Genomic DNA, 27,922 nt, shown 5'->3' with positions numbered 1-27,922 from the left:
GCGTCTGGCTGTTGACCAAAAGTTTGGTGGTTCGAGCCCACCCAGCGATGGCTGTGGGCAGGATTCCTGCATTGGATTAGATGACCCTCAGGATTCTTCCAACTCTCCAGTGGTACCTCGGGTTACAGACGCTTCAGGTTACAGACGCTTCAGCTTACAGACTCCACTAACTCAGAAATAGTACCTCGGGTTAAGAACTTTGCTTCAGGATGAGAAGAGAAATTGGGTGGCGGCGGTGCAGCAGCAGCGGGAGGCCCCATTAGCTAAAGTGGTGCTTCAGGTTAAGAACAGTTTCAGGTTAAGAACAGACCTCTGGAACGAATTAAGTTCTTAACCCGAGGTACCACTGTACAATTCTAGGATTCCCTGAGAGACAGAACCTGCCTCTTGGTCTAGTCCAGAAGAGATGAGCTTTTCTCAACCTGTGGGTCCCCAGCATAGCTATCAACCTTCCCTTTTTTGGCGGGAAATTCCCTTTTTCCAGCGCTGTTTCCCGCAGCTATCTCAGATTGTTAGAGATTCCGTAGACTGTCCCCGGTACAGGTAATGAACTTTCCAACTCGGCCCGGAAGCTGGGCGGCGCGTCACTAGTCTATCTGCTGAAAAGTCTATAGGGAAGGCGAGAAGGCGCCTCCCCTCGGCAGCCAATGGGAAGGCGGCGGAAGGCGGCCCAATGAGGAGGCAGAAGGAAAGAGCTCCGCGGCCAGTAGGAGAAGGGCTGGAGGAGGCGCGGAGAGCCGAGCGTGACGTCCGGGGGACGCTGCGCCAAGCTTGTAAACAGACCCTATGGAGGTGCTGTTAAAGGTACAGGGTCCCTTCTGTCTTTGGGGTGGGAAGGCAGAAGCCGGCAGTTGGGGTGAGAAGGGGCTGCTCAGGGAAGCTCGTGGGGCCTCGACGCAGTGCTGCTTCTAGAAATGAGAGGTGTAGTCTGCACATGCCCAGTGGCACTCTTTTTTTTTTTTTTTTGCACGGTCTACTCAATATGTTCCAGGTGTCAACCTTGCGTTTGAAAACAGGTTCCAGAGCTGTGATTTTGAAAGAAACGGAATAATACCTTCGGGTATAGGGCGGCATATAAAGTCAATAAATAATAATTAATAATAATAATAATAATAATACTTCAGTTCTTGCGACTGATTGAATTCTAAAAAAAATTCTAAAAAATTCTAAAAAAAAAAATGTGTGTGTGTGTGTGTGCATGCACCATCTTGGGTACAATTTTAGACATATATATTATATATAATTGCATACAAAATGAAGTAAAAAAAAATTCTAGTGTTTAGAGCAGTGGTTCCCAAGCTTTTTTTGTCCATGCCTCACCTAAGCATCTCTAAAATCCTGATACCCCCCCATGACATATAATTCTTATTATTCAAAAAGTGAACTCCTATTCAAGTGGAGGAAGCCTAAAAGACAATTAACTGTTAATAACTCATTCTCGAATTGCCCCCCTGTGGGGAGTGTGCCCCAGATTGGGAACCACGGGATTAGAGTGTTGGGCAAGAACCAGGGAAACCGGAGTTCAAAGCCCCACTCAGCCATGAAGTTCATTTGGATCAGTCAGTGGTTCTCAACCTAACCTACCTCACAGGGTTGTTAGGAGGATAAAAATGGGTGGGGGGAAGCATATGCACCACCTTGGAGGAAAGGTGGAACGTAAATGTAATGAAGAAATAAATAAACTCTGCAACATTAACAGCATTTAAGTTTTGTAAAATGGTATGTCTTAGAGATCCCGCTTACTTCTAAGTTATGCCCTCTTGACTGAGAAGACATTGATCCTAATGCCAGGTTGTTCAGATTGATTTTGGTTAAGATGCTTGATGGCATCTTAGTGTGGCATCAAAAAGGGCAGGAGGCGGCGCGGAGAGCTGAGTGTGTCCCAGACCTCAAAGCCTTAAGGTCTAGCTGAAGGATACATTTAAACGGCAATGGGGGGGGGGGGACACGAAGGCAAAAAAGAACGGGATCTGAGAGAGAGAGAGAGAGAGAGAGAGAGAGAGAGAGATTGAAGCAAGGTATGGGAAAACAATATATGAATAATGGGGAAGGATAGGGAAGTTCTGTACTGCAAACCCTTTTTCTTCCACACCATACACTTGAAGTGCATGACTTCCACCAAAGAATTATGAGAAGTATCAAAATTCAAGTCCACAATGTTCATAGCAGCCACAAAATTTTGTAAGTTACTGCGAGACATCTTTGCATTTCATCTTTGTCTTTGTTTGCATAAATGAAGAATAAAACCTGGTTCTTTATATTGGCAGATATTATTATTATTATTATTATTATTATTATTATTATTATACTTTAGATTCTCCTTGTCTCCTCTACAAGATGAGGAGCGGATTGTTTTGTATTATTACAATTTGTTAATAAAAATATATTTAAAAAAAAAAAGAATTGTGGAAACTTTGGTGTGTTATGGGTGCTGGGAACTGTAGCTCTGTGAGGGGGTAAACTACAGTTCCCAGGAACCTTTGGTTGAATTAACATGTTTAAAATGGATGGTATATATGTAGCCTTAAACTCAGACTTGTGGGAGAAGGCTTTTGGTTACCAGGGTGGGCACCCTTGCAGAAGCTTTGAAACACTTCATTCTGGATTTATTTACATGCTCCCATGTCTTCGCTGACAACAAATTCTATCAAACTCTGGCTCAAACTAAGGGTTGGTCTTGGACAGTTTCTGATGCAGGTGCTGGCCTCTTCAAAGATGGGGACTAATAGCTGAAGGTGTCACAGACCCAACAATCTCCTAATCCTAGGCTGTGCAGCAACGTATGGATGATAATCTTCAGGAGGAAGCAGGAATGAAAGGCAACACTCTGGAGAGTTCCACTTTTCATCAGCCCCACAAGTTGACCTCTCAGCGACGAGTGGCTGAAGAATGTGTCAGGTATGGAGAAAGTCCAGGCACAATACTGTCACCAGGTATTTTCTAGTGGGATGTGCTTGTAAAGGGCCATCTGAAGGATGAAAAACGACATTCCAGTGGTAATGTTGAATTGCAGTAGCAATTCTTATTGCAAAAATGACAGGATGGGGGGGGGGGGTTGTAGGAGAGCCATGCAGCATAGAAGGTGGGGTACAATTTAGGTGAGATAACAAGACTTTGAGCAGTTTGGAGGGATAGTGTCCTCACTAGCAAGTGTTGCGGGGTTTTTTTTTAATGCCAGCATTTACACTTAATATTTAGGAACTAAATTGGGACCATGCAGATTACTAATGAGTTCAAATGGGCCGTCTGCAATTAAGGAACACTCAGGGACTCAAGTCCCTGTTCTAGAAAGGACGCTATTTTCCCCTGGGTCAAGATTTCCTTTGCAATGAGTGCTGGTCACTTTCATGTTACTGTTTTTAATGAAAAGAAAGTTCTTTTTTTCTTTTTTTGCAAGAACGGACAGGGAAGATTCTGGGGAACCTAAAAGCGGCACAGCCAATTCATAAGAGAGAGTCATTCTGTGGTGGTTGCTTTTAGGCTTTGCAAGATCCTTTTCTCTTGAAACTTCCTCCTTCTTTTTGTCTGCTTCCAGCACCCAACTACTAAGGAGCGCTGGAAAAGCCTGCTCTCCCCTAACATGCTCATTTGAAGAAGGCAAAAACCGGAAAAAAGCCAAGCTTGCTGGTAGAAGACACATGAGTCCAAGCCTTGCCCCTCCAGTCCCTCCAGTACTGGAACTACAGGGGATGTCTTACGGACAAGTCTTCCAGAATTTGGATCTCCATAGCCAGTGTCCTTTCAGTATGCCACAGTGCAGGAGGACTCCAGAAAATCCTGAGGCTGCCCATGCAGCCCCTTACATGTCAATATCTGCCCATGCCAGACCAGGAGTGGATTTGTCACAACCCCCGTCACTGAGTCACCAGCTGATGGGTTGCTGTCATCAAAACGCTCATGAATGCACGCCTGTCACGGACAACAGCAGAGTGACGAGTCTGTATGCTGAACTGATCAGAGAACTGGAGTGGCAGGTGGCAGAGTTGAGGAGAGCCCTGGCGTCTCGGGAGGAAGCTGCTGTGCGGCAGGAGAAGAGGATCCAGGAGCTGGAGCTGGAGAACCGTGAGCTGAAAGCTCTCACCCAGAACTTAGAGGAGCAGAACGACTTCCTGTCCATCAGGAACAGTGCAGGAGGAGGAGGAGCACCAGCCAGGGTGGTGCTGGGAATGGAACACTCTCTCTTTGGTAAAAAAACCAACAATAACACCTAAATGCTGCTTGTAATGGGGAGATTAGAGCTCTACACCAGTGCTCTCTTGTGTCTGTACTGGAATTTTCAAAAGGAGGCAGTCCATGAGGACGTCTCAACAAGGGATGTGGTGTGAGAGGAACAGAGGAAAGGATGATCTTGCATACTAGGGGTAGTGTCCAATATGGCTAGGGATGCGGGTGGCACTGTGGGTTAAACCACTGAGCCTAGGACTTGCCGACCAGAAGGTCAGCGGTTCGAATCCCCGCGACGGGGTGAGCTCCTGTTGCTCGGTCCCTGCTCCTGCCAACCTAGCAGTTCGAAAGCATGTCAAAGTGCAAGTAGATAAATAGGTGCTGCTCCAGCGGGAAGGTAAACCGTGTTTTCGTGCGCCGCTCTCGTTCGCCAGAAGCGGCTTAGTCATGCTGGCCACATGACCCGGAAGCTGTACGCCGGCTCCCTCGGCCAATAAAGCGAGATGAGCGCCGCAACCCCAGAGTCGGCCACGACTGGACCTAATGGTCAGGGGTCCCTTTACCTTTACCTTACCAATATGGCTATGGGAACAGGGCCTCCACAAGTTATATAAAGTGTAAACTGCAACCCAGGAGGTGGTGTCAAGCCCGCAGCGCTGGGGAATTTAACCCTTCCCCCTGGGCCTTTTTGTCACTTCATATAGCCACCTCCTGCTCTGAGTTGCCATGTGCCTTGCAGTGGGAAACATACATGTACCGTACCTCTGTTGTCTTCCCCACTGGGCAAAATGAAGTTGTCTGTTGTTTTCCATGACTTCCTGATTATTTACAATGTAATCCACATGGTTGAAAATTCCGCTTCCAATCACTTGCTTGTTGTGTCTATTAAGTGCATGCAGACAAGAGAGGTCTGCCATAGCTGTGCTTAGATAATAACTGCAAGCATCGGGCATGTTGCGCTTTTCTTCTTTGCTGAACTTTACCAATGAAGTGTCCCTATAGCACTGCTGGTTGTCTCTTCATATATGTTGAAGCTAAAAGAGAAGCAGACAGCGCTGCCAAGAAAAGGAAAGGGTAGGAAAAAAACATCCATGTGATCCCATCCAGTTACAGTAAGCCTGCAACTTATGTACATTTAATTTGCACACATTCTGTTTTATAAGCTTGGCAAAGGAGGAGGAGGAGGAGGAGAAGAAGAAAGAGGTTGGATGTTCAGGAAAAAGGGCTTTGGCAATCTCACTTATCATTGAACCCAATGTGTTTTGACTATACACAATTTTGGCTTTAGACACGATCCCTGGAATGTAACTCCCACATAAGTTGTGGGTTTACCATGCTTTTAAAAACAGCAGCCACAGGTGTCTGCTGTCAAATCCAGGTAGCACATCATGGGAAGATAACTACACACACTCCTTTTCTGAGAGATTTTCCAGAAATCCTGTCTGATGTACAGTTCTTGTTGTCTGTATGTGCTTTTCTTTCCCCAGATGTCAATGAAAACAATATTCAGTTCCTCAAAAGCCTGGTGGCAGTGCTGGAGAATGTCACACCTTCACAGGTAAAGGGGATAAAAAATACAGTAATCACTTGGTTGTTTTTTTCTTTGAAGAGTAAAGTGGAATTGTGAATGAGAGCTGTTATGGTTTAGTATTCCACTACAATTGTCATCTTTATGACAATTCTCTGGTATAAAGCCAAGAGTCTCAGGCTTATAGTTCAGGACCAGCCCGTAGGTAGTTGACAAAATTACTGCCTCTATGCCCAAGAATAGAAAGTACCCAAGAATAGAAAGTTTTCTTTCCAGGTCAACAGCTGACATTGATTGTGTGAATACAGGTTCAATTTCCAACTTCTCTAGTTTTTATTTTAAAAGAATTGGGTAGCAAGTAGTGTGAAGGACCCTGGAGAGCCCTTGCTGGTTAGAGTAGATAATGTCAGGCTTGGAAGTGCGCAAGGATACAAGAGAATATTAAAATACAAATGGAAAAACAAATTTAATAGCTGTCAACACAACAAGAAATAACAGTATGAAGAGAAGATCGCACATGGATGAAGGGAAGTAATGGTTAAAGAGGGTGGGAGGTATAAGGCAATAATTGGAAAATTACAGAGGACAAATATGCGATTTAGGTTAAGAACAAGGAATTAAAAGAAGATTTAAGTTAAAGAATAGTAAAATAAGGAAATCTGAGAAGAATTTAGTACAAATGAAAATATGAGAGTCATGTTACTGCTTCTATCTTGGTTTATTTTGGTTGTAAAGGTTTATTTTGGTTGTAAAGTTCTCTGTTGTAAAGATTGTACATAAAATCAATAAAACATTATTTTTAAAAAAAGATAATGTCAGGCTTGGTAGACAAATGATCCGATTTGTTATGAGGCAGCTTCCTATGTAAGTCTATATACCACACTCTTTCTCTTCTTCTTTACTCCCAGGTATCTGTATCTCTTTCAGGTCAGTGGTCTGCAGCCACCACATTCTCTGGAAGATCAGAGGCACGTGCCAGCCACTGTGCCACATATCTCACCAGGTTGGAGGACACTGAACACAGAACCAGGTGGCTTGTCACCCTGGATAAATGCAGGAGATGGTTCAGGAAGTCCTATTGGGCTCAGTGATGCCACCAGCACATGGGACAACCATGTACAAGAGACACTGTCTGATGAGTCACCTGTATGGGCATTGCCAGTGGAGGTAGGTGATGGGGGAAGAAGTCTCTCTCTGACCGGATGCTGCAATGATGTTAAACATATTGTAAGGCGTTCATTCAGAGGGAACATTGGGTGGCATGAAGCAAGACCTGTCTCTGTTTGATTCAGGAGGAAAACGGTTCACGCACGTGCATCACAACTCAGGCAGAACTGTGCCAGTGAGCTGTTGCTTTGTGGCAGAGTGCAACCAGTTACTTGCATTTCCAGTTAAGGCCCCCATAGAGCCAGGGACCTGATGCCTTATGAATTAGCTTCCTGTGTCTGGCCATTAAATGAGGCCTTTTGTTTAACTTGGCTGATCGGTATGCCACATTCTCAGTGCCTGTCTGGGAACAACTCCTTGGGACATTAAGATAACAGAATAAAACAGCCATGCAGGTCACATTTTTATATTCCATGTTTTAATAGCAGCTTCAACCCATTTTCAAACCGAAGGAGGGAAGTGCAAAATACAATGCAATGTTGTACCAGCCTTGAAGGTTAAGTGGAATGAGAGTCACTGTGCTTATTCATAAGGAAAGCGGAAGAGCCCGGCAGATTCAGACCTAAAGCATATATAGTCCAGTATCCCATTTCCCACAATGGTGAAACAGACGCCACTGAGAAGCACACCATGAGGATGTGAGGGCAGTAGCACTCTCCCACTGTTGCTGCACAGCAAGAGATATTCAGCGACATTCTCCCTCTGGTCCTGGGGACATCATGATTCTTGGTAGCCCACCCTATCATCCACAAATTTGTTTAATCTCCTTGTAAAGCCATCTGAATCAGTGACTGTCACTACATCTTGTGGCACTGAATTCCACCATTTAACTAGGCCCTGGACACCATCCCTGAAATGTAGAATCTAGCTTGATGCTCCTGCCCATTTTCAAAAAGCAAGCAGGAAACACATACAAAGCAATGCAATGTTGCATCAGCTCTGAAGGTATCGGAAAGAAAATGGGTGCATGTGTTCAGGGTGTCATTCTGGATGTCAAGTTCAAAACCGTATTCACCACCTGTTTTCAAGAGGGTAGGAGTCAAGGATTCCATTCAGACACTTGGACTTTACTAGTCTGAGTCAAGTAGTGGCAGTTGCTTGCCTTTCCACATCAGGAGAGACATGCACAGGCCATGGCTGGGCTGATGCTGCCGCTGAGTTGCATCTCCTTTCACCTCCTCATGACTCTGGTAAACAGAATCAAACAATGAAGCACCTATGTTTTGAGAAGCTTTCCTCCTGGACCTTTGGGAAACAGGTGTACAAACTGAGCTTTTAAATACAGAATATAAAATTGTTGTGACAGTAGTGTACACCAGCTAACATTCAAATATCTCAATCGCCAAGGTAGACACCATATAATCTGAAATTTCCCTCTTCGTCCCCTAACTGCCCCGCCACTTTTGAAAATAGACCTGTAGTGTCAAGCATGTTTGCTCTCCGAAGAGAGAAATATATCAAGATATGTGCACAACATGCTTCACTTCAGTCTCTCTAAGTGTGACCCATGTCTTTCTTAAATGAATGCAGGAGTTGAGCCAGGATTTGTCCTTAAAACAGAGAATGTTGTCCTGAACATGCGCACCAACCTACATCTCTGTTATCAAGAGAGATACTGGCGGTGTGCTAGATTTTGCATTTTCCTCTCCCTGTTCCTCTTCTAAAAATGAGTATGAGCTCTTATTGAATTTCAGTTAGATCGGTGCAGATTTGAGTGCCTAGTATTCTCAGCCCTGATTATACAACTACTAAGCATTACAATTTCCTGCCAGGTAGGTTTCAACACAATCAAATCCACACAGAATACCAAAAAGGTAAACCCAAGTGCGGCTTTGCTTGTGTGAACTGGACTGAATACAGCTAACATTTTGTAGAGCGTAGCTTTGCTGCTGTTGCATGTCAGTAAATGTTTGAGCCGGTTAAATACTCCTCAGCTTGGTTCTGAATAGATCTGCTGCATCACAGTCTAGCCTCCTTAGATGCAAGAGTGGGAGAAAGGGGGCGGGGCTTCAACATCATAGCGCAGCTTTATAGAGTAACATAACCTTCTCCCATTGGACAGGAGAATGGGAGGACAAAGCTGGAACTGGTCCCCAACTCGCAAGTCTATGTTTCCCACCACCAGCTGGAGGACCTATCCCAAGTCTCCACCGACAAGCCTGAGCTGATGACCAGACGCCTGTTGGATTACTTCTTCTCTCGTGAAACTCTTGCCCGGTCTTCGGCCACTGGACAGCGCATCGCCCACAACAACATGACCATGGAGAAGCCTACCCCATTGCCGGTTGCTGTTGTAAATGCTATCAAAGGTAGGGGATGTGGCGAGATCTTAAATAGTGCTGATAGGGAAAAGCAAAGTGTGAGCAGGTTTACAGTATGTCCTCTTCGGTAAAGACTGGGGCAGTGCCTTTTTATCCTAGCTGTTAAACCTAATTTGCTTTACTCTCAGATTAGAAATTCTGTTATAAACTTCCTCCTCATTCTCAACATCAATGATGATCTAAAACCACTGTGTATCCCCTAAGCACAGTCAGTATGCTTTTAAAAGGCATTTTGGCTGTATACAACTGTTATTTTTTTATTAAATTTATATGCCACCCTTCATCTGAAGATCTCAGGGAGGTCCACAAGATAAAAATGCAGGAATCAAAGCACAAAATAGTTAAAACAAAAATAAAACAATAAGCCCCCCCCCATAAACACATTTAGAAGGCCATAGACCAAGGCTTGGTTGAAGAGATACGTTTTCACCTGGCACCTAAAGATGTATAATGAACGAACCTCCCTGGAGAGAGCATTCCACAAATGGGGAGCCGCTGCAGAAAAGGCCTGACTGTTTAGTTGTGTTTAGTTTAGTTTAGTTTAAGTTGTTTAGTTTAGTTTAGTTTAGACTGTTTAGTTTAGTTTAAGTTGTGTCCATTAATTTCAGCGGGTTTACTTTGTGACTCGCATGGAATACAACTTGTTTGTTTCGTTTATATTTCAAAATAATGTTTCCTACAAAGCTGGAGTCTGCACACACTGCGCTTTGAACTTACGCTGTACTATCAAGGGCTTTGTGAAACTGCAATTATTATTAGGATGAGGGAAGACAAGAAAATAGGTTTGTTGAGAAAAGATACTTTTGACATGTTTCGGTCCAAGATAATGTGCAGCCACGGAAACCGTTGGGACGTTTGTGAACTTGGCTTATATTATTATTGAATCATCATCAGGAGTTTCTAGGCTTTTTAGGGTGACAAAAAGGTCATAAGCTTGTATTGTAAAATTTGGTGCAATGCTTCCTTTCTATGACCTTTCTATAAAGTTTTTCTTTAAATATACATGATTTTTTTAAAAAGGTCACAGAAAAAAAGCTTTACAAATAAACTGGCTGCACTAAAACAAACAAAACCCTCTGTATAACCTTCCTTACTGTTGGCTTTTGCAGAAAATTCCTAATTCTTTGAAAATTTTTATCATGAAAACACGTTAAGATCTGTGTGCTTCACTTGCATTCATTCTTCTTGGAAAAGAATTTGGACTGGTTTGGAAACATACAAGCTGGACTGATGTTTCCAGTGTATGTCAACAGGAATAACACTGAACTAAGCCTCTGCTTCTGTTCTCTCACTGTGCTTGCACCCCCACTTACAGAGTACGTCACCAAAACATGTGGCAGAGGCTGCAATTTCAATGCGGTGATCAACAGTAAATGTGGGACCTCCCGAAGGGCAGTTAAGAAAATGATTGACCCGGACTGTCAAAGTGGACCGAATGGCGTTACAACCACTATTTTCCAAGAACCCCTCAAAGGGTAGCACAGTAACCCATTTTGAACCAGGATGACACAAATTTGGGTTCCTTCTTGTGCAGCAATAGTGGCAGATGGAGATCATGGAGACCAGGTTCCTATGGATTGAGTCTTAACTTGCCAGTGCAGGGGACAGGGAAGAGAGGATGGAATTCGTAATCTCTCTGTTGGAAATCTCAGCAAGTGGGACGACCACAGAACTCTTCATTTCAGGAAGCCTTGAATGGACGGGATGAGAACTTGACTCCCAAGTATTTTCTGAGCTACGTGTTTGCCTAGAACAGTAAAGCAGTCTGAAAACAGATTTCCCTATTCTGTTACCTGAGAACCATAATTCTAATTTCTTATCCACTAGCATCTCCCAAAATGGGACCACCTCATGCCTACTTGTTTTTTAAGTTTACTAGCTCACACTCAGTTTTACCTTCAGCTGCAAACCGTTTGGTGCTACTAGTTTTGTAACTTGCCCACGGTCCTCTCAATCACCATTATTTTATGAAGGTGGGAAGGTAAGTCAGATATCCATTTAAAAAGTCACCCGCTGGTGGATATGAGCTCTCACCCATTTCCTCTGCAACCCTCATCTCCTGCAAACTGGTCTAGACAGTCAACCGTGGAAGCCACTTGTTACTGAAGCAAAAACATGGCAAGACACTAGCTTCTAATAAATGTTATATTTCTTGTAAATAAGACAAGTTTCAAACTGGAGTGTAACAGCATGGGTTCATTTATTTCTCTTTCCTGCCTACCTCTCAAAACGGTTGTTTTCCCAAGTTGGTGGAAAGGCCTCGAAGTGCAAGACTTTGAGGGCAACAGGACGGAGATTGGTGGGAAGAATTATGTATATTCTGAGCCCACACACTGGAAGATTAGTTGGCTTCCTGTCAGCTAACCAGAGCATACAATCCATTGGGAAGTTCTTCTGTACAAGCCCCACTGAAATATACCTTCTGTTCATTTCAGTGAGATGCTGCCAGAGAACTTCCTGCTGGCTTGAGTCTCTGAAAGAATTCACAAAGTATAAGCAAGTTTGCCTTGCCTGCCCTGCAGTCTAAGGCTTGTTTTATAGGCAGGGGATAGCCTGAAATGGGAGTCCCATGATGACTTACCCTGCCGCTACTGTGTGCAAAGTCCAACAACAACATGCTCAACATTTTGAATACATCAGCACTGTGTGTTCCTGTGGAACGTATACACCAGCCACAGGCCATATCAATACATGAAATTAATAAAGCGTACCTGTGAATGTTGTTAATGCTGTACACAAAGGGATGGTAGGAAAGAGAGAAAACTTAAATTCAAAATGTACATCCTGGCCAACTAAGCTTTGCTTTTGCATTGTAAACTAAACTGACAACAAATTCTGGAGGTGCCCTTGCGATCACTTGCATATAGTCTCAAAGCACCGCTCTAGAATCTCTTTATACCTCAACAAGCCACCTAAATGTGCTTGCTCTTTCATTCTTTAAAATGCAGCAAAGCAAAACGATCCTTTGTTCCCAAACTGTGGCTGGATTTGCTTCCAACAATTGGATTTATCAAGAAACGTGATTTCTCTCCCCCCCCCCGACTCCTCCCCTTCTGGCGTCACACTGGCCAGCCAAATTTCATAGCATTGATTAAAAACAACAGCAATGAATTGCCACTTAAAGAAAAACATACTTCAAGCCGTTACAACTAAAAAATAAAGTGGATTTTTTTTTAATTTAAAAGCTCAAAAATAACAAGCCGTATGCTTCTGAAACATGTAGGAAACACATAACGCAATATATAGTCTATGATACAATATACACTATAATACACAAAAGGGGCTGTATCGGACTTTGTTTTAGAAAAAAAAAGCGGGAGGAAACACTAGTTTTCTGGAAAGAAATATGATGGAACATAAGGTGAGTGGGAGGGAGAGAGGAGAGAGAACAACCTTCAGTTCTGGAAAAACAATGCTTGCATTTCGGCACACAAATAATTAGCTCACTTCATTAGGGCTCGGCAGTCTGCAACCTCCCACTGGGTTGCAGCCCATCACTCCAATGCATTAAAAACAATCTGTTTCCACACATGGAGCTGCATCTTTCGTTCAGTGCTGAACTGCATGCTATACACCACAGGGTTTGCCAAGTGCCTCGCATGTGTTAAGAGCAGATTTCTGCTGCCCTCGTGGCTGTCTGCATCAGGGCACATGGCTCTGATCCATCCGTTCTGCTACAAACAAACAAGGGATCCCGTTCACACATAAGACTTTCTCCACTCTCCTGAGCAAAGTGCTGCTGCTTGCACACCATAGAAAGCTCCGTGTGTACACACAAGAGCACCCCACTCCCCTAGTTCACAGGCCTGGGTGCAGAGCTCTTGCCTTAGCACAGGGGCTTGGGACTGTGCCTGCATCTTTCCTTGGAGTGAGACTTTCTTTTAAAAAAGGAGGAATCATTAAATAAAAAAAAACCAACAACTCACAATACATAATTTGGAGGAAAATATAAGGCAACCTTCTCCGTAGAAAAAACAGGGGGGCTTCCTAAGGAGGTTTTGTTTTTTTAATATAGATATAGATATATATTTATAGATATTTATAATTTTAAATATAAAGTAGGAATGTGCTGGGGGTGCAGAGAGAGTCCCATTTTGGGCGGCTTCCCTGCCCACCATTCAAAAGCTTCACAAGCACATAGAGGTGGGCGGGAAGAGGGAATCAAGATTACAAGTGGGGTATAGTTTCGCTGGTGCTACTATCAAACACACAAAGAGGCCCTTTGGTGCGGCGGAGCAGGGCATTCGCTTGGTGGGCTCCTCAGGCCACTGGGTGGATGCACTTTGCCTTGCTAACTCCTCCCCCACCCCCACCCTTTCCCTGCCCGCTACTGGGCTTTGTGCTGATTTTTAGCCAATTCGCTTGGAAGCGACGTTGTTTCTCCTTCATCCCAGACTGAAACCACAGCGTCTGATGCACCTTCCAAGAGGTTCTGACAGAGTGTGCAAGGAGGCGGAGGTCATCCGATGGAAAGAACAGCGGCTGTTACTCCCTTCTTTGTGCAGATGTTGTCCCAGTCAGGAGGGTTGCTTGGGCATGTCGCTGTCCTTTCGCAGAGACCATCCTTCATGGCAAAGGGTCGCCGGCACCCACACTGCTCCCTTTCCTTTTCCGATTGCACCCAGCCCTACAAGTTCTTGGTGACCAGGTGAGTTTTATAGTGCTTTGTCAGGTGGTCGCTTCTAATGAAGCGCTTTTGGCACTGGGCACACTCAAAACGCTTGTCGCCTGCCGAAAGGAAGGAAACGAGAGCGACGTCGGCATGCGCAATACAAGTTCACACAAACATGTAAATTAACTGGTGGGATTTGCTGACACAAGATGTGGTGCTAGGCACTTGTCTTGGATGGACGGATTTTTTAAAGGGTTTCAGAAAAATGAATGAAGCCTTAGCTTTTATAAGTAAATGAAAACCACATATACAGACATTCATAACAAGAATGGCTTATCACCTTCCGCATGTCCTGCATGCTACAGGGAGCATACAGGAGTCTCAGCCTGCTGTTTGGGGTGCCTTCTTTAAGCAAAGCGTATAACAGATATTTACATTAGGGTTCTGGGGAGCCTGTGGTTCTCCTTGCGGGACTCCATCTCCCCTCAGCTCCAACCAGCATGGCTAACAGGGATCTCCACCACACTTGTAGCAGCCACCATACGGCCACTGTAGCTGAGCAATAGTTATGGTGCCAGCAGCTATGCTTGAACAGCAACATGTTTAAGGCTTGGGTGAGCGCAGAGGCAGTTGCTTTAGAGAAGAATTGGCATAGGGTAGTTATAACTATGACCTGTGAGCCCAGGAGTCTCTCATTGGATGGCCTCAAGCAAGAATCTAGCATAGTCCTTTCCAAGGTAGTAAACTCTCATCTCTGAGCTACACCACTCCAGCCTGCGGGTGGGGAAACATATAACTCAACACTTTTCCATATAAAGTTCCAGCCCACAGAAAACAAGTGGGTTTGGGGAAAGCTAGACTAGAATACTTCTCCATTAGACCTGATTTTCTATACGGAGGAATTAATTTCTGTATGAGGAAGCATTTAATCATGTGAGCAACCCCACACCTTGCAATAGTATAGCCCAAAGACAGGCTCACCGTCAAAGCAGGAGCTAGGCCACCGTCTCTCAAGCCTTAGCTCTCCATCTGAAACGACAGCAGCCTCATAGGCTTGCCTTACATCAGGCATGGCCAAACTTGGCCCTCCAGCTGTTTTGGGACTACAACTCCCATCATCCCTAGCTAACAGGACCAGTGGGTCAGGGGTGATGGGAGTTGTAGTCCCAAAACATCTGGAGGGCTAAGTTTGGCCATGCTTGCCTTACATGGTTGTCATACAGATGACTCAGAGAAGATGCCAGAGTAATTAGGATTTATAAAATGCTTTTCCTATCCATTAGTGTTATACGACTCAAAGAGCAGGGGTGCAGGTGGGAGAGAGAAGCAGAGAGGAGACGACCCACCTGTATGCGTCCGGGCATGCCGCTGTAGCTCGTCACTTCGCGTGAATCGCTTCCCGCAAAAGACCCAGTTGCAGACGAAAGGGCGCTCCCCTGTGTGCAGGCGCACATGGGCCCGGAGCAGGGAGGTCTTGCGGAAGGTCTTGCCACATTCAGGCACGTGGCAGATGTGCCTCTTCTTCCCCTGATCCCCCAGCCTGGAGGGAAATAAAAGGGGTGAGAAACCGTGCGTGGTCTAACTTGTGTGCAAAGACCTGGGAACACTTGACTTCAAAGCAGAGTGCCCTGGTGAAACCTCACAGATCAGATTACTAGCTCTCCAAGGAGCAGCAACACTGCTCCTTAAGTAGCAGCAACACTGCTAACTGGTACCAAGTAGTAACCCAGCTGCTCCTCTGGAAATAATCTCTACTCTGTTGCTGCCACCCAAATCCTAACGCAGAAACGGAAGTATTTGTTGCCAGAGCAGTAATTTGTTGAGAGGCCTAGGGGCTTCTTCCCTTACCTCTTTTCCCCATCCTTGCAATTGGGGCAAGTGCAAGCCATCCGCCGTCTCTTCTCCCCGGGCTGCAGGTCCCCCAGGAGTGCTTGCTCCATCTGCAGCTGAATCTGGGTGGGGCTCAGTCCGCTGATGGTCAGGTTGTTGCCAGAGACGTTTTGCACCGTCAGCTGTTGCTGGCCTGCAGGAAAAGGGATGGATGAAGCTTAGATATGCCCAGATTCAGTGGGGGAGGTACAGTTACTCCACTAAAGCTCCATAGAAAATTAGGCCAGGATATCACAGACCCCTCACTGAAACTTTTCTCCCTTGCCTTTCTACATGTCAGTACAGCACTGGGCTTGAAGAACTATCCAGGGTTCTGAATGCCAGGATTTCGTTTCTGCCTGGGACCAGGCACCAAGGTTCTCCCCGGCCTTATCAGCTCTATCGCCCCTGGTTTTAGTTCTCGCTGGAGTTCTCCTTCACAGCCCTACCTGCTCCCCACATCCCACTGCTTCCTCTGACATCTTGCCGTATTATGAACCAAGCCTCTCATAACCTTTTCGGTCTCAGAGAAGCAGAAGTAATAAGTGTTGCCTGACTCCTTATTTCCCCAGTCAGCAAGTGTACAAAAGCAGAAAGGGTGCTGTAGTGCTGTTATAGCTGTATGTGCAAGGACACACCACGCATGCAGTTGAGATAGCATAAGGATGCCTTACAAAAGCCAGAAGATCCTCTGGCACTCTTGAGCATAACAGCACTGCCACTATAAATCAAATCAAATCAAATCAAATCAAATCAAATTTTATTAAACGGTCACAGACCAGATTAACTCGTACAGCTAGTCAGCAAAGCATAACACCGGAAAAAACAAAGGACAATTTCAATACAGATTAGGCCATAACAGCAATTTAAAATTAGACAGCATAAATAAAATTAAGTATTTGCCTTCGCCTGCATATTGGCATTGGAAAGCTCTTGTTTCCTGCGCCTAATAGCGGCTACACAGAATTTGGCAACATTGATCGTAATTTCAGGAACCTTATCTTCTACCAAGGCTCTCATACGTTGGAGTTCTGGTTCATTTTTAAGCTTTTGTAGAACTGGGGCAATAAAGGTCAGGCGTAGATCCTCGTAGTAACTACAGTGCAGCAATACATGCAGACTTGTTTCCACTTCCGATGAGCCACATGGGCAAACACGTGACTCATATGGTTTGCCCTCATATCTGCCTAGCAGCAGGGCAGAGGGCAGAACGTTAAATCTGGCCAGGGTAAAGGAGTGTCTGTACTTAGGTATTTGTAAATCAGCCAGATAATTTGCGGGTGAGAACCCTCTCCCAAAGTCTGCCACTATATTTTGTCTGCCACTATATTTTGGGGCTGCTTTGGCCATCAGAAGTAGCCATTCTCCTGCATCCATTTGGCAACTTGTCCTCATTCCGGGTAAAGTAGGTCAATACAATCCCAAGCTTGCACCTCCTACCCAGGAAGATAATTATGAAAAGCAGCTTGAAACAGGGACCTCAAGCAGTAAAGGTTTCATTGCCTACCATATCAACTTTTATATGTGCCGTAAACTATGTGTAACAAGATTTGCAGGGAACAAGAGAGACATCCTTTAGGCAGCCCAATCGTAAAGCAAGTGTACTCAGAAATTAATTCCACTTAAATTCGGTTTTGTTCTATGGCTGTCCTAGTCTCCCTTGTCTCTATGCCGTTTCTCTCCATGTTTCCCTGGTGTTGTCCCAAACCTTTAAAAAAAAAAACACACAACACATATCCCTCCAGGAAAGCTATATCCATCTGGATATGCTGCTCATCGCAGGATCATTACATATCACATACACTACCTCCTGTGTTGGTGATGGTGACAGGAACGCCTTGAACTTGCACCCCATTGATGCTGATGGTCTGCATTGCCTGAGCAGCAGCAGCAAGCTGAGCAGCATTGAGACTGATGATGCCTCCGGCAGGGGCGATCTTTGGCAGGGCGCGCTCTTTGCGAGCCCCTGTCTTTTTGGTACTTCCTCCTGTCTGGGAGGTGCGGGGTGCAGGACTGCTGCAGGAAGTGGCGGAGGAGGCAGTGGAAGAAGGTGCCACAGTTACACCTGGGGCTTCCTGCAGAAGCACTGTCTGCAGCTCACCGGAAGGCGTCTTGAAATAGACCTAAACAAATGACACAAAAAGGAAAAAGCGTGCAGTCTGCAGCTTCCCATTTTGGTGGTCTCCCATTACCCTTTTATAGCTTTATTTTAGATTATATAACACTTTCTTAATACAGACACATTTTCTATCCTTGAATTAATGTAGATACCTTGATCATAATGAACATGGGCTCCCCACCTCCCTATATTATACCTTATCCCTATCACTGTGATAATTCCTTATGCCAAGCGTACTCTCTTATACACTTGTCACCATTCCACTTTTGGCAATTTAAATAAAAATGTAGTTATTTCACTTTATTGCAATATAGACATTAATATCGCCAGATAACTTAATTTTTTAAAAATCCTGAACAACAAGTCTGGCTCCAAAGCTACCACTACTACTACTAAAAGGTTTAACATGCTAAATGGCACGACAGAAATGCAACCCTCACTAATTTTCTTGGTCTCCTGGTTGCAACAAAAAAATGTTTGGGATGCTTTGTAAAAATATATATATTAATTATTTGTAAGCCACACTGGGTGCCGGAAGAAGAAATTCTATAAATAAGTAAAATAAAATAAATCAAAACAAATTAAATGTGATTTAAGAGGTTTGGTGACAGTAGACATTTTATTTTCATGTTGTCAGGAACTCTAGAGATGGGGCAGTTTAGAAGTGAAAAAATAACCAACAGATCTAGATCCAAATAAAGCTACTGAGGTGAGGTGGGGGAACCAGAGCTTAGTACCCATGTCTGGGGATGTTGGGGGGTGGAGGACAGCAATTACCTCCAAGCACTGCAGGCCCCACTATAGAAATATAATTTTCACAACGACTGAAAATTACTGGATCAGACTGCTTGTTAAATAATTTGCACATAACCTTAGCATTTTTTATATTTTGGTTGAGAAAATGGACTCCCTAAATTTTATACGCATGTGTGTGCACATGCATACAGACACACTCAAATGAGCAAATAATCCATTGGGTATGTACTTTACTATGCTTAGAAGACTGGAATTCCTCCCACCCCAGCCCCAATTCCGCCCCATAATTCCAGGCATTCTTGACCAGCAACTGAAACTCCCAAATACCTGAGTGGGAATTGGCTCAGTTGTCTGGATCTGGAAGTTCTGCGGAGATTTCTGAGGAACGGTTGGAAGAGTGGCCGAGGCTGCCTGGACCACGCGCAGAGCCTGCTGTGGAATCTGAACCACCTGCTGCTCCTGTTTGGGTTGGACCACTTGCACCTGTTGGACCATCGCTGGCTGCCCAGATCCCGGGCTCTGCACAATCAACAGGTTGTTCCCTGCTTGGATGATGTTGTCGGCCGTCGTTTCTATCAAGACCGTCTCCACTTGCTCTGTCACAGCCATCGCAGCTGCCTGGGGTGAGGACACCACCTTCTTCCGGGCCTTTTTGCTCGGTTTGGAGGGGCTGTCTGGGACGATCTGAGTTTGAGCACTGGTGTCCCCGGCACTCACCAGGTTGCTCACTGGCAGGGTAAGAGTGACGTTGCCACCAGTGCCAGTTAACTTGACCACGTTGCTTGCGTTATGGACAGCTGTTGGTGGGGTCTTATGAGCGGGCGCAGGTTTGATTGGCACAGGCTTATGAGTTGAGGAGGAGGAAGAGGATGCTGACGAGGAAGAGGAAGAAGGGGTGATGGTACTGGGAATAATCTGTATCTGGTTGCCCAAGTTCTGCTGTACTTGAATGGTCTGCCCTGATGTCGTCTGGATCTGCGGAACCGCCTGGTACTGGATGTTGGCAGGTGAGCGGGCCCCTTTGTTGATCACAGTTGGGTTCTGGATAGTGAACACCAATTGCCCGCCGGGATAGGATGTCCCGAGCTGAGACCCCTGGATTTGGAAGAGGTTCCCTTTGGATGACAAAATCCCAATGCTGTTCTTGCTGGAGCTCAGCGGGAGGGGAGCAGGCTTGATGGGCACCAGTTTCCGAGGAGCAGGCTGAGGAGGGGCAGGAGAGGCAACTGCTGCTTCTACAGCTGGAGGACCGATTTTGCTACATGTGGCTGCAAGCAGGGCTAGTGGAGATGGCTGAGAATCCTACAGGAACAGAAGAGTTGTGTTACAGGTAGGCTGGCAACAAACAGGTGGTTTCAGAACCAGCATAGCGTAGCTGGAAAGGAAGGAAGCCCAATGTATGGGCAGTATCTTAATTCCCACAACTAAGATATGGGGCTTTGTTCTAAGGGTGCACAGTATCACATTCTCAAATAAGAAGATCTCACCACTGAATTTGACTTCAACAATCTAGTGTAGTTTCTAAGAATAACAATATACTGCACTCCTGAGTGCCTAAGGTGCTCCACCTACATGGTCTCAAAATCCAACAGTCCTATAAAGTTAAGTCAGTGTCATCTCCACATTGTAGACAGACTTCCCCTGTTTCTTGATTGCAGATAAATTGACTACAGGCATTTTCCTGTCCTCTGCTTTCCATTAAAGCTCCATGAGGCCCAAATGGAAGCTAAGATATAGCCATGCCTTGCTCCTCATTATAACGTTTCCAAAAAAAGAACAAAGTTTTCATTTCCTGCTGTATATGAATAACACCAGAAGCTTTTGTGGGGTTTTTGAGGAGCAATGGCCTCAATACTGCTCTCACACACGTTTGAAGAACAAGAGCATATAAATGTTGATTTCTCTCCGTCGCCAAGAGAGCACATGAAAACAGGTCAGGTCAGGGGATATTCTGGAGTTTTCAGAGACCTCTGCTTCCTATAGTGCAAACAGAGATGCTCTTTGATGATGGCGAGGAAACAAAAGAGATTCCTGAAACATTCACACAAAGGAAGAGGGCTGGAATCAGAACATTAACTGTGCTTCAAAGAGAGTATCTATGCTCCTGTTCATTCTGCACCTAAAATGCTTCTCTCAGGCCAACTTTACACAAACGTCAAGCAAGAAAGAAGTCACCCGAAACTGAAATTACATGGCAGATGCCCCCCCCCCAGTTGTACTTATACAGTAGCTTGCCACCATAGGAGCCAACTCCTAAGGGTCAAGGTCCCTTCAGTGTCCCCCATAAAATATTTGATGGGGCTGCCCCCCCCAGTTGATGGGCATTGCCATGCAATGGTGTGTGCACGTGTGTTGTGTCTTGTGATTAATTATTTGGGGCGGGCCTTACTTGCCCCCTCAATATTTTATTCAAGTTGGTACTCCTGTTTGCCACATGGGTTAGAAAGTGGCATGAGGTCTCCTCCAGGCCACTGCTAACAGTGGAGAAAAGCCACATGGCAATGATGGATCTGTATGATCGGTAGCACCCCACAAGGAGTAATCACGGCAGCTGCCAGAAGCTTGCCCTCTCTCTCAGAGCCATGCCTGTGCCATTGCCACAGCTGCTAGAAAGACTTCTTAAACTTGGGTTTGTAAAAAAACCAAAAACAAAAAACACTTAAAAAAATAGTTCCAAGTTTAAAAGGCCTTTCTAACTTCTACAGCAAATCACAGCAGCGCACGCTTTTTTCAGGCCACCTCCTTTGTGTGTTTTGAGTGGGTGGTTCTGGGCTCTTTCACATAGGATTCTGAATCCCTGTGGTGTACATGCCCTCTCGTTTCTTTGATCAGGGCCAGGAGACGTACAGAATGCAAATACCTTTCTCTGCCTCATTTTTTTGCTAAAGCAGAAGCTATCATCTGGGAAAGAAAGGGTTGTCAGGAGCAAAGGCTTTGGGGAAAGCGCCTCAGTTAGTTAATAGCTCATCAACCAAATGTTCAGGAATGGTGCTTACTTGACCCAAGGAATATTTATATAGGGCATCCGACCCAACCTAAAGGGTGGGTATGCATTAAACATGTATTGGGACCAATTACACATTTAGAAAGGAAAACATGGAATAGCCAAATTGGGACTGTACCACTTCAGAATGGCAGGAGGTGGGGGAATTCCTGCTTCTACAAAGAGGAGAGCATTCTGACATGGCCTTTTCTCTGACATGTTTTCTACACAGAAACCACTTTCACATGGGAGAGCATTAAAACATAGCATTTGCCACCTGAATTCTGAAGCAGTAATATCCCACATGCTTTTTTGAACATGCAAGATCAAGGAAACCTGGGAGGACTTGACTGTCAGCTAGGCTTTCTTTGCAGAGTGAATCATCTGCCTTTGAGCTTCAGTTCTACAAAAGCTGATCAGTCAATGCTTTCTTTACTTACAGCCCAGGACCCTACCACACAAGCATTGCTATCCTGTAACTGGAACCAGCATTCATTGTCTCCTCATGCAGTGACACCACTAAGCCACAAACATTTTACAGACCTACCTGAGCTGTAGAAGCAGCAGGTTGCAAGTATTCGCTGGGACTGACAGCAGCAGTGGCAGCCATGCTGTCCTCTGTATCTGCAAGAAGGAAAGATGTCTAACTGTTTACTGAGGCCTGCACCCACAATGACAATATCCACAAAAATCAGAGAGCCTTAGGATTATTTTCATTTTTTAAAGCATATTTAAATCTCTTGATCACAGGTCTAAGGTATGGTCTGAAGGCACACAAATGCGCTACCTTGCAGAAGCTAAGCAGGGTCTGCCCAGATCTGGTCTGTGTCTGGGTGGGAGACCTCCTGGGAACCAACCCATATGCAGCGTTGGGTTCCATGATGGAATAAAATGTGCGAAAGAAGTCCCAAGAAAAAAATGTTATCCATAGCCTAAATCTGGAGAACCGTGTTCTTGATTTATTTAACAAATTTGTATCCTGCCCATCCAGCCCATTCTACTCTCAAGGCATATCCATCATCCCAGGGCTGCCTGCTGCTGAGAACCAGGAAAATGAGGCTTGGCAGTACAAATGAAGTTCACCACTCTTATCCTCATCTAATGGAACATACTAATCACCACAGGCGACTAGAGGCAGTCTGAACTAGGTGCTTCATATTTCTTATCTCATGTACACTCACAACAATCTTGTCATGTAGGTTAGGCTGAGAAACACCAATTTGCCCAAGACCTGTGGAAAGCTAATAGTTTTCTCACATTCAAATGCATGCGGGTAGAAAAAATGGGCAGCAATTCACTTCCCAGATAGCTAAGCAAGTCTCTCCCGGTAAAAAAAAAAAGCATTCAGCCATATTGGCCAATGCTTGCTCAGTGGAGAGTACTAACTAAGGTCCCTTTACATGTACCCTAACTTGTGTCTTTGCAGCTGTCTCTAGGACTGGATCCCACATCAAAGAGTCCACGTAAAGCATAGGTGGGCAATTGGTGGTCCTCCATATATTGTTGGGATTCCAAGTCCTGCCTGCCTCAAGCAGCATGATTTGATAGTGAAGGATGATGGGAGTTGTAGTCCAGCAACATTTGTAGGGGCTTAGGTTCCCTACCCTTGGTGTAATGACTTCCTCTAAATCATGGGTAGGCAATCTAAGGCCCAGGGGACGGATCCGGCCCAATCGCCTTCTCAATCCGGCCCGCGTACAATCGAGGAATCAGCGTGTTTTTACACGAGCAGAATGTGTCCTTTTATTTAAAATGTATCTCTGGGTTATTTGTGGGGCATAGGAATTCGTTCATTTTTATGTTTTTCCAAAATATAGTCCGCCTCCCCCCCCCCAAGGTCTGAGGGACAGTGGACCGGCCCCCTGCTGAAAAAGTTTGCTGACCCCTGAAGTCTTGATATGGTTTCCAATTGGCATAGGAGCCAACTCCTAGGTCCATGGGTGCTTTGGCCCCCACAATAATATATTTGAGGGGGCCAGGCCCCCACAAAGTTGATGGACATTTCCATTCAAATGGGGTGTGTGCACTGTGTCATGTGATCAGTTATGTGGGATGGGGCTTACCTGGGCCCCCCACAATATTTTATTCAAGTTGGCACCTCTGCCAACTGGCATGGTAGCCATGGATAAAGCAGCATCCACCCTAGTCTCAAACACAAATAAACAAGAGCAGAGCAAGCTGACATGGACTAGACTCCCAGTGCATGGTTAAAATAACCACATCCCCTTCTTTTTTCTGCAGGAGGTAGTTGCTCACTTGCCTGCTTTAAACTTCTGCTGTTTAGTTTGCACCATGTGGGGCTATGAGTAGCTAGCAGCTGCTTAGGAAAGTATATTGCGAGTCTTGCTGGTGGGGAGGTGGGATTTTGTTTGCATCATACTGAGTGAAAGTGAACAGATTTTTATATAGGAAAGCATGACGGTGGTGATGAAAGTGTAATCTTAACCATGCCTATTCAGAAGTCCTACTGAATTCAATGGGGCTTACTTCCAGGCAAGTGAGGTTAGGATTTCAACCTGAATTCTGATTTAAATGATACATGGCCAGGATTAACATGTCTGCTACTTACCTATGAGCAAAAGCTACCAAGCCCAAGTCAGAGCCTAAGAAATCACTGAAGTTAGTGGAGAACAAACACAAAAAAGTGTTTGATGGACTGAAATAGGGCACACAACATTATATTTCAATGCAAGATCATGGCAACAGTCCTCTTTTACTCTTTGTTCTGACTAGGCTATGGAAATAGCACGGGTCAGCAGATGTAAAAAGCTCCTCTTTGAGTGCCACAAAGATCTGGATGCCCCCCTCCCACTTTCAGACAGAAAAAGCAATAAAAAATTTGAACTAGCCAAGTCACCACTGAATCCACTTCCTAAGTGCAGAAGGGGTCCATGCTTATGGGAGATACCCCCAAATATTCAATAGCTAATTTTGAGCTCCTCCAGAGGAAAGACTGGCATCCCCCGGAAAGTCTAGTGTGTATACTGCATATAGCACTTATATTGCGGGTGGGTGGGAAATGACAGTTCTTTGAGATGGTTTCCCTCATTCCATTAGAATAACTAACAAGTGTGTGAAATCCGTATTTGTACATAGTAACTAGTGCTCAGACTCTTTAAAAAAACACACCCAGTTACCAGAGACCCATAAAACCACTTATTTCAATTGGTAGGATCCTCAAGATTCTCCTTGCACCATCCCACATCACACAGCAAGGAGTACAATTTTAGAGAATGTTGTGCCAGCAGACACAAGAGTGAGAAAGGGACTCTAAAAAGGCACAAGGAAAGGATTGAGGATCTGGGAATGCTTAGTCTAAAGTGGTTGGGGAGGGGGATCCTAACTGTGGTGGCACAGAAGCAAGTCCCAGTGAATTCAATAGGGACAAATTCCAAATGGGTAGTTCTGTATCAAACACAAGTCCTATAGCATCATAGAGACTAACCAATTTATTACAGTGTACTTTTTATGTGTCTCAACTGACTAAATAAAAAATGAACAGTGAGGATAGATACTATATATGGGACCGGGGGGGAAAGGGAGAAGGCATACCTTCAGTATACCTAGGGGCCTCTATAATTTAGCATGTCTGAGTGTATCATGGGATTGTATCCAACTAAATTCTACTTCGAGTAAACCCATTGAAAATAATAATTAGTCATGTCCATTCATTTCAGTGGCTCTAGTCTGACTAGCCGCGGGTGGCACTGTGGGTTAAACCACAGAGCCTAGGACTTGCCGATCAGAAGGTCGGCGGTTCGAATCCCCGCGACGGGGTGAGCTCCCGTTGCTCGGTCCCTGCTCCTGCCAACCTAGCAGTTTGAAAGCACGTCAAAGTGCAAGTAGATAAATAGGCACCGCTCCGGCGGGAAGGTAAACAGCGTTTCGTGTGCTACTCTGGTTCGCCAGAAGCGGCTTAGTCGTGCTGGCCACATGACCTGGAAGCTGTACACCGGCTCCCTTGGCCAATAGAGCGAGATGAGTGCCGCAACCCCAGAGTCGGCCACGAGTGGACCGAATGGTCAGGGGTCCCTTTACCTTTACCTTAGTCTGACTAGCACTGGATACAATCCATGGATTCTATTTTATAATGTATTACTTTATCTATATAATGTACATCTTGCATTTATGGCGATGACTGGTGACCAACAGTAAGAAACACCACATCTAGTAATAAATAAATAAATCATATAGCAGCAATTGCTCGTTCAAATAAACAGCAAAATCTAACGGTTCTAAATTAAAAATGCTTAAATCAGCAGTTCTTAAAAGTCTGGGGAAACCAACACCTTTGCCTGGTGCCTAATCAAGTCTCCAGGGCAGGAGGAGCCCTCCTTTGGGAGAATGCTCCAAAAGTCAGGAAACACCATGGAAAAGGCTCTCTCCAGTCATCACCCACCACACTTTAGATAGAGAGGAGCACCAGAATAAAGGTCTCCAGTGACAATCATAATGGACTTGTGGGTTGCTATGGGAGAAGATGGTCCAGCAGATTCCTGGGTCCTAAGTAATGTATGGCATTAGAAGTTAGTGTAGACTTTAAAATGGTTGCTTATGTTAGAATTCGTTTCATTTAAAGCTGCGCTGTTGTTTTGAAAAAGACACATTATAATTCTCACAACAAATAAAAAATACAATCTTTTATTCAAAAACATCAATGGACTTTCTAATCTATGCTGGTTTATGCCTGTTGCTTCCCCACTATTATTTAAGTATGTGCCCACCCTCTTATAACCACTGACTGTCCCACGTGTATGTCATTCCCACCTCTCTCCATACCTTCCTGGATCCATGACCACAAGTTCTCTCTTGCTCTTGGGCCACCCACACTTTCTCCTGTACACTATACCCCTGTATGCTATAACCACATGCCCATACGTGCACCCAGTAGTCAGCCACCAACACATCAACCCTCAAGCACCCTCTCATACCTACCTTTTACTTGTGCTACTTGACTTAACAGCCATCAACCTCCTTCTTTCGAATGCACAACCTAGGCCCTTCCAAACATATGGAACCCATCCTTCTCCATGCCACCAAATTATCTTTGCACCTTTCCACTGGTTGCTGCACTTCCTTCGTCACATTCAAATTCTGTTTTCTACTACATGACTATCCAATGCCTCCCAACTCAATTCACCCACCTATTTTCCCCTTGGTATGAGGACCCCCCATCACTTACACCCAATAACCACGTGTCTTCCTGTACACTTTGTCCCCCCAGTTCAATGCCTGCCTTTGAACCACTTATCCCTGCCCTGCTCCTCTTTCCCTTGCTAGCTACCTTTGCATCCAGTGCTTATCTTCTTCTGCCCCCTGCTCAGTCCCTGCCCATCTCCTGCACACCTTCTAAATACCCTTGGCTGTGGCCCCCTTTTCTGTCCATTGTTAAGGCTAGTAAACCTACCACCACTACCACTCATGTACCTTCAAGAGCAGCCTAACATACAGAAGCTGATCAAGAGACAGGCACCTTTTTTGCTAACATGAAAGCAGAGGACCTGCAGACAGCTTCACCTGCTTGATATCAGGTTGCTATTAAAAGTCCGAGCCCAGGGGGAAAGCAAACAAACCCCCTCTGCTCCCACTCCCCACATGCCCTCTGACCCCAGGAACCAGTCGACGACCCCAAGCCCCATCTCCCTCTCCCACTCCTTGCATTCCCCCCTCTCTCTTATGGGTCCCCCGAGGAGGCGGGCTCTCGTCTTAGCCCCGCCCCCTTCCGGTCCCAGTTGCTTCAGTCCCGCTCGCGCGCTCGGCCCCCTCCCTCGAAGGCCCCCCTCCCACTGCACAGACCCCTCCTCTTCCTCCGCACGCCCCCGCGTTCCCATCCCTTGGTTTCTCCTCCCACTTCTTCACGACCCCGGGCCCGCCCCGCTGGGCTCACTCACCGGATAGAAAAAAGAGGCGGCAGCGGCTGGGACCCCCCTCACGGCGCCATCTTCCTCCTCCTCAGCAACCCGGGCACCGCCCTATGAGGCCCGCCCACTCCGCTGTCGAGCGACCAATCCCTGCGCGGTCCCTACGCCGTTTGACCAATCAGAGCGCGGGTGGTCCGCCTGCGTAGCTGCCTCCGTCCCGATCGGCACGGCGTCTGGCCAATCGCTGTCCTTCCCCTGCTGCGTCGGGCTCACCCAATGGGAAAGAGCGGCTTTGACAAGGACGGACGTCATTTCAGAGCCCAATCGCAGGCGTGAAATCACGAATTGACTAGCCCAATCGCCAATTGGGGCTGAGGGCAGTGTTGCGCTTATCCTTGATTGATTGACAGGCAAAGGACCCGCGAGGAAGAAGAGAGAAGAGAAACACATCCACACAGAGGCCTTAATCAAGGAGGGGTGGGCTTTATTTTTTGGGAAGTCTGATTGGTCAAGGGATGGAAGAGTGGCTTCACAGGAGGCCA

General features: G+C 45.5%; 2 protein-coding genes across 4 annotated transcripts; one reads left to right on the top strand and one right to left on the bottom strand.

The window, feature by feature from the left end:
• The first annotated feature begins 582 nt into the window (after positions 1-582).
• LOC310747858 (uncharacterized protein) lies at positions 583-11,360 on the top strand. 2 transcript variants are annotated; one of them, XM_083583174.1, is made up of 7 exons: positions 583-804; positions 2,686-2,898; positions 3,536-4,185; positions 5,652-5,722; positions 6,620-6,859; positions 8,922-9,168; positions 10,496-11,360. In XM_083583174.1, the coding sequence occupies exons 2-7, from the start codon at positions 2,783-2,785 to the stop codon at positions 10,657-10,659; spliced, it is 1,488 nt and encodes a 495-aa protein (XP_083439300.1). In that variant the 5' UTR covers positions 583-804; positions 2,686-2,782; the 3' UTR covers positions 10,660-11,360. The 2 variants fall into 2 exon arrangements, with proteins under 2 accessions (XP_083439300.1, XP_083439301.1); XM_083583175.1 differs by lacking the exon at positions 583-804 and adding an exon at positions 836-921.
• A 1-nt stretch (position 11,361) lies between these two features.
• Positions 11,362-27,536, bottom strand: SP2 (Sp2 transcription factor). Of its 2 annotated transcripts, none has more exons than XM_083583029.1 (7): positions 27,411-27,536; positions 22,067-22,143; positions 18,864-19,838; positions 17,469-17,784; positions 15,641-15,815; positions 15,139-15,332; positions 11,362-13,908 (listed from the first exon to the last, which is right to left on the bottom strand). In XM_083583029.1, exons 2-7 carry the CDS (start codon positions 22,127-22,129, stop codon positions 13,808-13,810), a joined length of 1,824 nt encoding a protein of 607 aa, XP_083439155.1. In that variant the 5' UTR covers positions 22,130-22,143; positions 27,411-27,536; the 3' UTR covers positions 11,362-13,807. The 2 variants fall into 2 exon arrangements, with proteins under 2 accessions (XP_083439155.1, XP_083439156.1); XM_083583030.1 differs by lacking the exon at positions 27,411-27,536 and adding an exon at positions 26,455-27,183.
• Between the last annotated feature and the right edge of the window lie 386 nt (positions 27,537-27,922).

This window comes from Podarcis filfolensis (genome assembly GCF_964270895.1).
Source record: "Podarcis filfolensis genome assembly, chromosome: 13".
NCBI classification, from domain to species: Eukaryota; Metazoa; Chordata; class Lepidosauria; order Squamata; family Lacertidae; genus Podarcis; species Podarcis filfolensis.
Note: the sequence above shows the minus strand (reverse complement) of the source record. Positions and strands in the feature narration are given on the sequence as shown.